The sequence below is a fragment of the Schistocerca nitens genome, chromosome 3 (genome assembly GCF_023898315.1).
Source record: "Schistocerca nitens isolate TAMUIC-IGC-003100 chromosome 3, iqSchNite1.1, whole genome shotgun sequence".
Classification (NCBI taxonomy): domain Eukaryota; kingdom Metazoa; phylum Arthropoda; class Insecta; order Orthoptera; family Acrididae; genus Schistocerca; species Schistocerca nitens.
In genome coordinates, this window is record NC_064616.1 from 783,789,999 (window position 1) to 783,802,840 (window position 12,842).

The 12,842-nt window shown below is 42.3% G+C and overlaps 1 protein-coding gene across 1 annotated transcript in view; it reads left to right on the plus strand.

Moving 5' to 3' along the window:
• LOC126249763 (serine proteinase stubble-like) overlaps positions 1 to 12,842 on the plus strand; it is a 398,895-nt gene that overhangs the window by 35,941 nt on the left and 350,112 nt on the right. The window contains exon 2 of the mRNA XM_049951453.1: positions 10,188 to 10,291. Within this exon, the coding sequence (XP_049807410.1) occupies positions 10,195 to 10,291 (97 nt within the window). The 5' untranslated portion in view covers positions 10,188 to 10,194. The remainder of the gene's footprint in view (positions 1 to 10,187; positions 10,292 to 12,842) is intronic.

A 12,842-nucleotide genomic window follows, 5' to 3' on the forward strand; every position in this document is an offset into this window, starting at 1 on the left:
CATCGATGTTGTCGCCAGTGGTCGGCAGAAGGTGCACGTGCCCGTCGACCTGGGACCGGACCGCAGCGACGCACGGATGCACGCCAAGACCGTAGGATCCTACACAGTGCAGTAGGGGACCGCACCGCCACTTCCCAGCAAATTAGGGACACTGTTGCTCCTGGGGTATCGGCGAGGACCATTCGCAACCGTCTCCATGAAGCTGGGCTACGGTCCCGCACACCGTTAGGCCGTCTTCCGCTCACGCCCCAACATCGTGCAGCCCGCCTCCAGTGGTGTCGCGACAGGCGTGAATGGAGGGACGAATGGAGACGTGTCGTCTTCAGCGATGAGAGTCGCTTCTGCCTTGGTGCCAATGATGGTCGTATGCGTGTTTGGCGCCGTGCAGGTGAGCGCCACAATCAGGACTGCATACGACCGAGGCACACAGGGCCAACACCCGCCATCATGGTGTGGGGAGCGATCTCCTACACTGGCCGTACACCACTGGTGATCGTCGAGGGGACACTGAATAGTGCACGGTACATCCAAACCGTCATCGATCCCATCGTTCTACCATTCCTAGACCGGCAAGGGAACTTGCTGTTCCAACAGGACAATGCACGTCCGCATGTATCCCGTGCCACCCAACGTGCTCTAGAAGGTGTAAGTCAACTACCCTGGCCAGCAAGATCTCCGGATCTGTCCCCCATTGAGCATGTTTGGGACTGGATGAAGCGTCGTCTCACGCGGTCTGCACGTCCAGCACGAACGCTGGTCCAACTGAGGCGCCAGGTGGAAATGGCATGGCAAGCCGTTCCACAGGACTACATCCAGCATCTCTACGATCGTCTCCATGGGAGAATAGCAGCCTGCATTGCTGCGAAAGGTGGATATACACTGTACTAGTGCTGACATTGTGCATGCTCTGTTGCCTGTGTCTATGTGCCTGTGGTTCTGTCAGTGTGATCATGTGATGTATCTGACCCCAGGAATGCGTCAATAAAGTTTCCCCTTCCTGGGACAATGAATTCACGGTGTTCTTATTTCAATTTCCAGGAGTGTATTTGTACAGAAGATAAAAAAATTGCAAAATGTCTACTTAGGAAAATATTATAATAATTACATTAATTAAAAAGTTTGTATGTGGAGTTTACTTTGTTTACCCCTCTTTTTAGTTAATGTAATTATTGCAGTGTTTTACTATGTAAATACTTCATTATTTTTGTATCTTCTGTACAAATAATATCTGTGTCAGTCGCACATTATGTTTATTTGTTTTTCCGACATTCAGTTGCCATCTGATGATGGCCTGAGAAGCAGAAAGCGGGTTCATGACGAAATAAATATAATTTTGCTGGACATTAGGTAGTGTATTCCTTTTTCAATACTAAGAATAGAAAAATAGAAGGAGTAGAGCCAATAATTTTTTCCATTTATCCAAATCAAATGACTCACTTAATCATGATGTGCTGGGACGACTAGCTTCTGGAGAGCTCTGTGTATCTGTTACTCCCATTTTTTACGTGAAGCATGATTGTGGAAAGCCGGCCGAAGTGGCCGTGCGGTTAAAGGCGCTGCAGTCTGGAACCGCAAGACCGCTACGGTCGCAGGTTCGAATCCTGCCTCGGGCATGGATGTTTGTGATGTCCTTAGGTTAGTTAGGTTTAACTAGTTCTAAGTTCTAGGGGACTCATAACCTCAGCAGTTGAGTCCCATAGTGCTCAGAGCCATTTGAACCATGATTGTGGAAAGTTTGGATTCATTCAGTGTTTCCTCGAATTTTTTGTGGGAATATGATTACTACAAAAAACAAGGTTATTTTGTAAAAAGACGCGTTTAATGCTTCGCCATGGCTTAAGGGACTAAAGATTGCATTGCTCCGACTTTCAGCTACACAAGTTCACCTTCGCCGTTAATTAAAGAAAATCGGTGCAGTGAGGATACACAACGCAAGATATAGCAGCCCTTAGCCACTGGACAGCCTATCGTCTGGAAACAAGTTCAAAACCCGTTCCAGCCACTCTGATTTATGTACTCCTCCGTTCACCTACATACTTATAGGTCAACGGTTCCTTTCGCGACGGCAAACTTCGTATAATAAACGCTGTACTATCTTCTTGCTAATGGTCATCATGAGGATTAAACTGTTCTACGAAATCCACCACCAATTCCACCGAGCAGAGAATTTCTTTCTTATTTCGGCTATTGTTAACTAAAACTAAAGTGGAAATGGCATTTTCGGTTATTGTACTGCTTGACTGTGTAGAGAATAATAGCATTGTTCTTGTAAAAACCGAAGGAAATAAAACGCAACACCAAGAATAAGTTGTGTGACATAAACGAAATTTGGTATGCGTGTTCCTACATCTGAAAGATGGTATCTGTTCATATTTTGCGCAAGTTGCGTAAGAGTGGCGCTAGTAGTGCCACTATGAGAATGCAAATCAAGTCTGCGGTAAATACAAGCTGTAACGGTCGTGAACGTTAGTTACCTCAGAGATTGGACGTGGCTAGTTTATGTTAGTCAGGAATGCCTTTAAGGGGATTGGTCCGTGTGTGCCAGGGGCAACCTTGAAAAAATTGTCAGTTTATAAACAGTGTAACTAAAAGAATAAGATTTGTAAGCCCATATAATGCTTACTATCTCTTAAGACATATTTTGGGAACATTTTTATGTATGAACCTCAGCTTCAGCCGTCACACTTTTTTAATTGTATTTTTTATTGCCAGTGAAATAAATAATGCTAATTATTTATGGTCATCATAGGTACACATTACTCAAAATACCAACAAAGTAGAAAGTTTATTTTTTTCTTGTAAGTTCTTTACACTATTATCTTTAAAGCAGACTACTGAATAGGCCTATATGGTGCTGTCATAAGTTGTGGCACAAAAAAAAAAAATTAATATGATTATCAAAAATTTTGGAAATGAAATCAGGGTTTTTCTTCAAAACAGCATTTTAATTTCAAAGTTAAGCCATAAGAGTATTCTTCTTTTTAGTTAAGTATGTTTTATTGTATACAAAATTTCAGCTCTCTATCTTTAATAGTTTTTAGCCAACTTGCTTTTTCTATTAAACTTGCATGGCACTAATGCATCCAAGGTCCATATTCATCTTGTTTCCTATGTTGTTCTTCCTCCCTTCTCTTTTCCACACTTCTTCCTCTGATTCTTGCTTCTTTGGTGGCTTCCAACACTGATTTTTCTGCTTCAAAGAGTCTCCTTCGGTCTATGACTATTAGAACTCTGCCTATTTAGTCCACCAGGCACTCCCATCCGTTCCATAACATTACGCTTTGACACTGCAACTTCACTGAAACATAGAACAGCATCTAGCACACCTATTTTCAAAGTATTCAGTCCTACTAGAACAGTTTTTGGTATTCGTTCCCATACACAATTGTTGAAACTTTCATTTGGATTTTCAGTACTACCCAATAAACATTTCTCTAATAATCCCTATATATGGTTTTTAGAACTTTCATTATAGCAAATGGTAAAGAATGTGTTTGGTGGCTAGTCTCACGTTCAGTAACAGCCTCTGGTAGCCACACCATGAATCACTGCCAGGTGGGCAGAGTGCATGACTTGGGTTGTCATTTGTGGTGGATTTAGCCCATACTGCCTTTTTCATTCCCTCAACGCCATTTTTATTTTGTCTTATAGCTTATCCACAATAAAACTGCAGCCTGTCTATTTTTTCGTCTGGAAGTCGACCACGTCCACTAATGCACTTACCATCACCTAATTTCTTTCGCTTCAAATTCATCTTCTAGTACCTCTGTCTTGTACCTAACCTTTTCTGGACATGTCCAACACATTCCAGTTTTTCAATTTTTGTGTCAGCATAAGGTTTGGATTCACAATCTTTTTGGTACCCCTTTGACTCTTCAACCCCTATGTAAGATGTATACATCACACCATATTTCTCCACTGACCTGTGAAATATCTTCACAACACCTTCAAGATTCCATCCCTCCACTATAATCACTAAAATTAATCAAACATTCAAGATTTTCAGTTCCAGTAGTACATCCATGGCAGTACTTGGTAATACATTCCCCATCAATGACTTTACCACTGTCCAAGGTAGTAGCTGCCACTACTACATTTATGGAACTGATGCTTCTTCGTTGCCAGGATGTATACAGGGCTGCAATCATACGTGTATTGCTATCATTCATATCTACACTTTTCTGAACAGCATTTACGTACTATCATTTGCTACTTCTTCTGAAGTCTGTAGAATAATTCTATTGTACATGTTAAACCTTGTAGGGGGAGGTAAGACCATAAGAGCACAGAAAATTCATGTCCTTCTGTACCCGTTGCTTATATACCTTATAGCATAAGCAAGTTAAATATTTGTGTTATACGCTCTCTGTTTAGTTACTCCACAAGTATAAGCACATTCGCTTAAATCACAAAAATTACGCACAATTCTTAATTTTGATGCACAACCTCTTCTAGCACGCATCTCCTCAACTACATCAACACAGCTATTGCCACATTCCTTACACTGCAGAGCTTTGTTTACTGGTTCAGATAGAGCAGGGCGTTCAACAATAGCAAGCTGAATCAATAGTTGGCGTGTCTCTATTATCAGCATTAATACTGTCAAGCTCATTGTCGAAATATTCCAGTTTTAGCTTCGAAGCACTTGGAGTAGTTGAAGCTGATTCAAGTGTTGTATCACGTTGTATTTCAGTATTAGCAGAGTTAATGCGTTTGGTGAACCGATTTCCATAAAACAGACGTTGTTTAACACCGAACTTCTTAATTCTTCCCATTGCTTTCAAGTGGAATGAGAAACTCACGCACACAATAAGAAACTAACTTCGCTGTAAACAAAATATTTGCGCCACAACAACGGCCAGCAATGACTAAACTCTCTGTTTAAACAAAAGATAAACAGCTGAAAAGCTTTCGCAGGTTAGCTAACTTAAGGGACTAAAAAGTCATAAAAACGATTCAGATGAGAGCAAAACTTTATTTTTAATGGATCTGACTGTGTGCCATGGGGACGTCGTGGTGCGTGTAGCCACTTTTAAGTTCCTCTAAGTTTGGTACTTTCTGTGCTCCACTTTCCTGGAAGTAAACTTTTTCTCGTTCAGATAACTACAGAGAATTTTGTAAGACAAAAACTAAAAATCGATTTTTTGACAGTTATTCACGTATAAGTCGACAAAGACGCCAGTAACAGCACCTCATTGAGCTTGAACAAGGTCCAGTAACAGGACTATGAGAAGCTGGATGTTCCTTCTACGACACTGTATAAAGACTTGGCAGGAATGTAGCCATGTACGTGGTTGCTTGCAGCGGCTATCACGAGAATGTACGGTAGTGAGAAGACCGGGCTCCCGGAGGGCCACGTAGCACTACCGAGAGGGAAGAGCGCCGTGGTCTGCGTACGGCTCTGGCGCATTGTACTGCATCTGTAGCGGCAATCTGAGCAGCAGTTGGCACCCAGCAATCTGAGCAGCAGTTGGCACCAAAATGACACAACGAACTGTTACAAATCTGTTACTTCATGGACAGTTCTAAGCCAGACGTCCTGTAATGTGCATTCCACTAACCCCAATCCGCCGTCATTTGCCAATTCGGCGGTTCAAGTGAGAGCTCAATGGAAGGCTGGGTAGAGGTCTGTTGTGTTTTCCAATAACAGCTGGTTCTGACACGGTGTTAGTGATGGCCGAATGTTGGTTAGAAGGAGGCCAGTTCAGGGCCTGCAACCAAACTGTCTGCGTCCTAAACGCACTGGACCTTCACCTGGAGTTTTGGTGTAGGGTGCAATTTCGTATGACAGCTGGGGCACTCTCATGGTCACCCCACGCACCCTCACTGAAAATTTGTACTTCAGTCTGATGATCTGACCTGCTGTGCTGCCATTCATGAACAGCATTCCATGGAATGTTTTCCAACAGGATAACGCTCGCTCACATACCACTGTTGTAATCCATCATGCTCTACAGTGTGTCGACGTATTGCTTTGGCCTGCTAGATCACTAGATCAGTCTCCAATGGAGCACATATGGGACATCATCGGACGACAACTCCAGCGTCATCCACAAACGATATTAACCGTCGCTGTACTGACCGACCATGTGCAACAGGCATGGAACACCATCCCACTAAGTGACATCCAGCAATTGTACAACTCATTGCACGTATGTTTAATACAACATTCTGGCGGTTACATCGGCTGTTTATGTACCAGCATTTGACATTTGCAATGGCTTATCTCGCACTTACTTTAAACTGTGATTTGCAGTGTTAATTACTTACATACGTTACCCAGACAATTGTATTACAGAAATTTCTATATTCTACATTAATAACTTTTTGGTGTTGCGTTTTTTTCGTCAGTCTATTTTTTTCTTCAGCTAGAGGTTAGAGGCGTAAATAAGTCGATTCTCTGCCCATATTAAGTCAGGCGAACGCTAGAGACCCATCGCCAATGTGGTATGAGCGTCCGTGGAATTTGTATGTGCCAGATGTACCGCGTCAGTCCAGAAAGTTTGGAGACTGAATTAATAAAAAAAAAAAAAATAGAGGAAAGTTAAGACAGTGGTTTTAATGCTTCAGATGTTTTACGTAATCTTATACTTGAGTACAACACATAGAACTTTCATACAACAATGTGACAGTGAGAGAAAAGTCTTTATTTGGGATGCTCTTCAATTTGAGCATCACATTCCCATCTTCTGTATCGGCGAATCATCAGAGACCGTTTGTGCTTTTTGTCGGTTTGTGGTAGGTTCGTATTACGAACACTAAGTCTCGTCACCTGTGACGATGATTTTTTCGGTAAATTGTTGTCCGCGATTTGCATTCCAATCACGTCGCGGCAGGCGTGCACGCGTCATTGCTTTTATTCGGGAGTCTAGATGTGCGGGATAAACTTTACAAACACTGTTTTCTTCTTTCAAACATACCGAAGACTGTCTTGAACACTTAATTAGAAAAGTTGTTTCATTGCTATTCGTGACGCAACAACGCTAACATACTACCGCCGCACACCCACTGTTCAACATTGCTTGCTCACAGCTGACGAGTCGAATGAAGATGTGTTGTATACAGTTGTTAGTTGAAGCTGCCACCGTAGTTACTGCGTCCACATTGCCAGGAATAATATTAGTTTCAGAATTTTTTGGATGACGATATTGATTATTAAGCGTGAAAGTACTTCTTTTTACACGAGAGTCATTGTCGAGAATACAATTTTTTCCCTCAAATGGAGAATTTCCTTCCACTGTGAGAATTTTGTGGTCACGATCACACTGTAATAGGTAATTGATGTAGAGGTTTTTATTTGTCCATTAAATCTCACAAAACAAATACGTTTATGATTCTTGATTAATAGAATCGGGAGGATACAGAAATAAAAATGTATTTGTAGGAACAAAGAAACGATGGACTGTCAGAAAGATTCGGTATGGACATACCTCTGACAGATCAAGGTTCGTTCACATTACTACACTAACTGAAAGACAGATCTTCTAAGTTCTCTTTTGATGACACTATCGTAAGTTAAACATGAAAAACTGAGAATGCCTTTGGAAGCTGTCTACTTAGAATCTATAGAACGCCACAAGAGTACTACTAGAGGCTTCAGAGAATTCTCCCTGTTGACATGCTTCAAAGAAGGACTTACACCTGCTGCAACAACAATTACGAGGTGTGGCTAGAAAAAAACCGGACTAGTACTGGTGAAACAATAAAACGAATGCAATAAGGCTGAAAGTCGCGTGGCCTGTCACGTGACTCTCGCTCCGCCTACTGCTCGAGTTTCATCTGCCTCCTGCACTCAGTCTGCCCGTGGCGTCTGTTTTAAGTAGTTGACGTTTTGTCTGTGCGTCGGAAAATGTTGAGTGTACAGAAAGAACAGCGTGTTAACATCAAATTTTGTTTCAAACTAGGAAAATCTGCAAGTGAAACGTTTGTAATGTTACAACAAGTGTACGGCGATGATTGTTTATCGCGAACACAAGTGTTTGAGTGGTTTAAACGATTTAAAGATGGCCGCGAAGACACCAGTGATGACACTCGCAGTGGCAGACCATTGTCAGCAAAAACTGATGCAAACATTGAAAAAATCGGTAAACTTGTTCGACAAGATCGCCGTTTAACAATCAGAGCAGTGTCTGAGTTAACAGGAGTTGACAAGGAAAGTGTTAGGCAGATTCTTCATGAAAGTTTCAACATGAACAAAGTGTGTTCAAAAATGGTTCCAAATTGTCTCACAATTGAACAGAAGGAACGCCGAAGAATGATTTGTTCTGACATCCTGGAAAAACATTGAAAGTGGTCCCATCTTCTTACAAAATGTTATTACTTGCGATGAATCGTGGTTTTTTACTTACGATCCCGAAACTAAACGCCAATCGATGCATTGGAAAACTCCTAGTTCTCCACGACAAAAAAAAGCACGAATGTCAAAATCGAAATTCAAGGCAATGATGATTTTTTTTTTTTTGACATCAAAGGGATTGTGCACATTGATTGGGTACCAGAGGGACAAACAGTGAATCAGCATTACTACATTAGCGTCCTGGCTACCCTTCATGAGCGAGTACGGAGAAAACGGAACGATTTGTGGAAAAAAAATGTCATGGATCCTTCACCAAGACAATGCCCCAGCTCACAGTGCGTTGTCAGTGAAGACGTTGTTGGCAAAACACAACATTCCCATCTTAGATCATCCACCCTACTCACCTGATTTGGCCCCCTGTGACTTTTTTCTTTTCCCTAAAGTCAAGTCAGCTTTGAAAGGAACTAGATTTGAGACTGTTGAAGCAGTAAAAGAAAAAGCGACGGAAGTAATGTATGGACTTACCGAAAATGATCTGCAGCATTGCTATGAACAGTGGAAAATTCGTATGGAGCGGTGTAGAGACCGAGGAGGAGAGTACATTGAAGGAGATAACATGAAATTGTAAATAAATGTTTTTTTCCAGCATCAGTCCGGTTTTTTTCTAGCCGCACCTCGTATAAGCCTATTTGGCGCCGGCCTCTGTGGCCGAGCGGTTCTAGGTGCTTCAGTCCGGAACCGCGCTGCTGCTACGGTCGCAGGTTCGAATCCTGTCTCGGGCATGGATGTGTGTGATGTCCTTAGGTTAGTTAGGTTTAAGTAGTTCTAAGTCTAGGGGACTGATGATCTCAGATATTAAGTCCCATAGTGTTTAGGGGTATTTGCTGCGCGGAGTGGCCGCGCGGTCTTGGGCGTCTTGGCACGGATCGCGATGCCGCTCCCGCCGGAGGTTCGAGTCCTCCCTCGGGCATGGGTGTGTGTGTTGTTCTTAGCATAAGTTAGTTTAAGTAGTGTGTAAGTCTACGGACCGATGACCTCAGCAGTTTCGTTCCTTAGGAATTCACACACATTTGAACATTTAAGGCAATTTTTAATTACAGCTCTATGGGTCTTCGCCGTAACAAATTGTGAAAAGCAAAATTAATTATAAGTTAAAGCGAGTCAACACATCAGAAATGCACATTCCCAACAAAATAAACTCCTCTTCGTACCACCAAACAACACTGCCACGTTCTTTAAATCATTTTCTGCATCAAGATCACGACTTTGGGGGAATCTGCATCAAAATATTAGAGACATTAAATTCCATTCAAACTTCAAAAGACAGCTAATGGCCCACCTTCTATCACAGTAGCTATCTCTTCTGAAGTTTACTCTCGTCACCCCCACCCCACCACCACCAGTTCTCCCTCCTCTTGTCTACAGAGTTCTCTATCGAAATTCCCTTTTTCCTAGCAGCCATTGTCACTTTCATTTATTGTTATTAGTATTATTATTATCGCCAATTATTACGTATTATTAATAATGCAAGTTACCATCAGTGATATTTTTATGTAATAACTAATCAATATCATTCTTAGTTCCTCCATATTTTTCGTCATTATGAGTGTTACTGTTATTATTATCACTCCTAATTATTATTTTTCTTAAAATGTAAATTATTATTGTGACTGTTATGTAATATTTTTGTTTATATTGTTCCTGGTCAGATTAAGAGAGGGCCTTATGGTCCTGATCTGGTCAGGCAAAAAACCCAATGAATAAATAAATTTGAGTGATAATAATTTTATAAACACGCAAGAATTATCGTGCTGTATTTTAGTATTTAATCACTGAACGTAGGTAAGAGATTCCAAAAAATTGTATAAGAAAGAAAGCGGTGTGGTTTCAGGCTGGAGATGCGGTGCAGCGCGACGATATGCTGGTGGATGGCGCTACTATTCTCCACACGCATAGCAGACGTCCAAGCTGGGGGTGTGGCCGACATCGTGCTAGGTAAATGGCTAATAACCTCAAACAGATCAAGCTCAAGGCTCATATTGAGAAATATAATCTTTTTTCTTCAACTATTGTCCGTTTTTCCTTCATACACTGAAAATTACTATGGTGAGTAAAGCTTTGTGTTACAAGGTCTCAGGAGTAGCTCTCCTGGACTGTGAGTCGATGAAATCTTTTATCTGACAACACACGGCCTAGTACGTACAGCACTTGTCAAAGTTAGGTGAAGAGGTACATATTACACATCTTAATAACCGTCTCTGTACTGAAGGTTGTTGACGCACGCTAGATGGTTCAAATTATGGTTAAAAAGTATGAGTACAGTTTGAACGACGGGAAGAGTATTAGCGATCACCAGATTGTTCGTAAACATCCCTATATGAATTTCAAACAATTATGCAATGGCCCAAAGAAAGGCTACCTTAAAGCAAAGTAGCGAATGCTAATAACTAACACAAATCTGGTATCGATTAACCTTATACGAAAGCCAAAACTGCAAAGAATCAAGGTGGACCTATAAAAAGGTTACAAAAAACAAAATGTGTGACGCTGACATATGATACTAGATTATCCATAAAACTGTTAAGTGCCTCCACGAATCTAACTCAAAAATTGTCTCTCAAACAAATAACTCGTTGGAGTCAGGACTACGACACAATCCGATAACATAAACACAAAGTACATGTGATGAGGGCGTACAGGGTAACACATGGAGACTGTGCGAAGAAACACTACTGGCCATTAAAATTTCTACAACACGAAGATTACGTGCTACAGACGCGAAATTTAACCGACAGGAGGAAGATGCAATGACATACAAATGATTAGCTTTTCAGAGCATTCACACAAGGTTGGCGCCGGTGGCGACACCTACAACCGATTTCTCACACACAAACAGCAGTTGACCGGCGTTGCCTGGTGAAACGTTGTTGTGATGCCTCGTCTAAGGAGGAGAAATGCGTACCACCACGTTTCCGACTTTTATCAAAGTCGGATTGTAACCTATTGCGATTACGGTTTATCGTATCGCGACATTGCTGCTCGCGTTGGTCGAGATCCAATGACTGTTAGCAGAATATAGAATCGGTGGGTTCAGGAGGGTAATACGGAACGCCGTGCTGGATCCCAACGGCCTCGTATCACTAGCAGTCGAGATGAAAGGCATCTTATCCGCATGGCTGTAACGGATCGTGCAGCCACGTCTCGATCCGTGAGTCAACAGATGGGGACGTTTGCAACACAATAACCATCTGCACCAACAGTTCGACGACGTTCGCAGCAGCATGGACTATCAGCTCGGAGACCATGGCTGCGGTTACCCTTGACGCTGCATCACAGACAGGAGCGCCTGCGATGGTGTACTCAACGACGAACCTGGGTGCACGAATGGCAAAACATTTGTTCGGATGAATCCAGGTTCTGTTTACAGCATAATCATGGTCGCATCCGTGTTTGGCGACATGGCGGTGAACGCACATTGGAAGCGTGCATTCCTCATCGCCATACTGGTGTATCACTCAGCGTGACGGTATGGGGTGCCATTGGTTACACGTCTCGGTCACCTCTTGTTCGCATTGAAGGCACTTTGAACAGTGGACGTTACATTTCAGATGTGTTACGGCCCGTTGCTGTACCCTTCATTCGATCCCTGCGAAACCCTACATTTCAGCAGGATAATGCACGACCGCATGTTGCAGGGCCTTTCTGGATACAGAAAATGTTCGACCGTTGCCTTGGCCAGCACATTCTCCAGGTCTCTTACCAATTGAAATCTTCTGGTCAATGGTGGCCGAGCAACTGGCTCGTCACAATACGCCAGTCACTACTCTTGATGAACTGTGGTATCGTATTGAAGCTGCATGGGCAGCTGTACCTGTACACGCCATCCAAGCTCTGTTTGACTCGATGCCCAGGCGTATCAAGGTCGTTATTACGGCCAGAGGTGGTTGTTCTGGGTACAGATTTCACAGGATGTATGCACCCAAATTGCGTGAAAATGTAATCACATGTCAGTTGTTGTATGATATATTTATCCAATGAATACCCGTTTATCATCTGCATTTCTTCTTGGTATAGCAATTTTAATGGGCAGTAGTGTATATTGGGCAGAAAACCGTGGAATTTTCAGACACATTACATGGAACATATGCACACACACAACAGTAAAACAACTTATGGGACACATCTCCTCAATAGAAACCATTCCGTTGAAAATTTGTGGAAATAAATTTAATCGTTTTATATTACGAACGAAAGGGTAACGTTATAAACCTACTTGAGGAAACTAAAGTCTATGCCAATATAAAAAACGAACCAGAACAACCGCGTAACGATCAGAATCAGTTTAATTATAATGCATATTTCAATATCTGTCGAAATAATTACGTAATATGGCAACTACAGATAGCAGTGAGACGCTGGTTGAAATTATACTTTTATCTAAAACGGAGGCGGCCAAGGCGTGTCAAACTTCACGTGTGCAATGTATGCGGGCCGCGTGCGGGCCAAGACCCGGCCTGTCCCTTGGCTTTGTTCGCTCCTTCTCGGA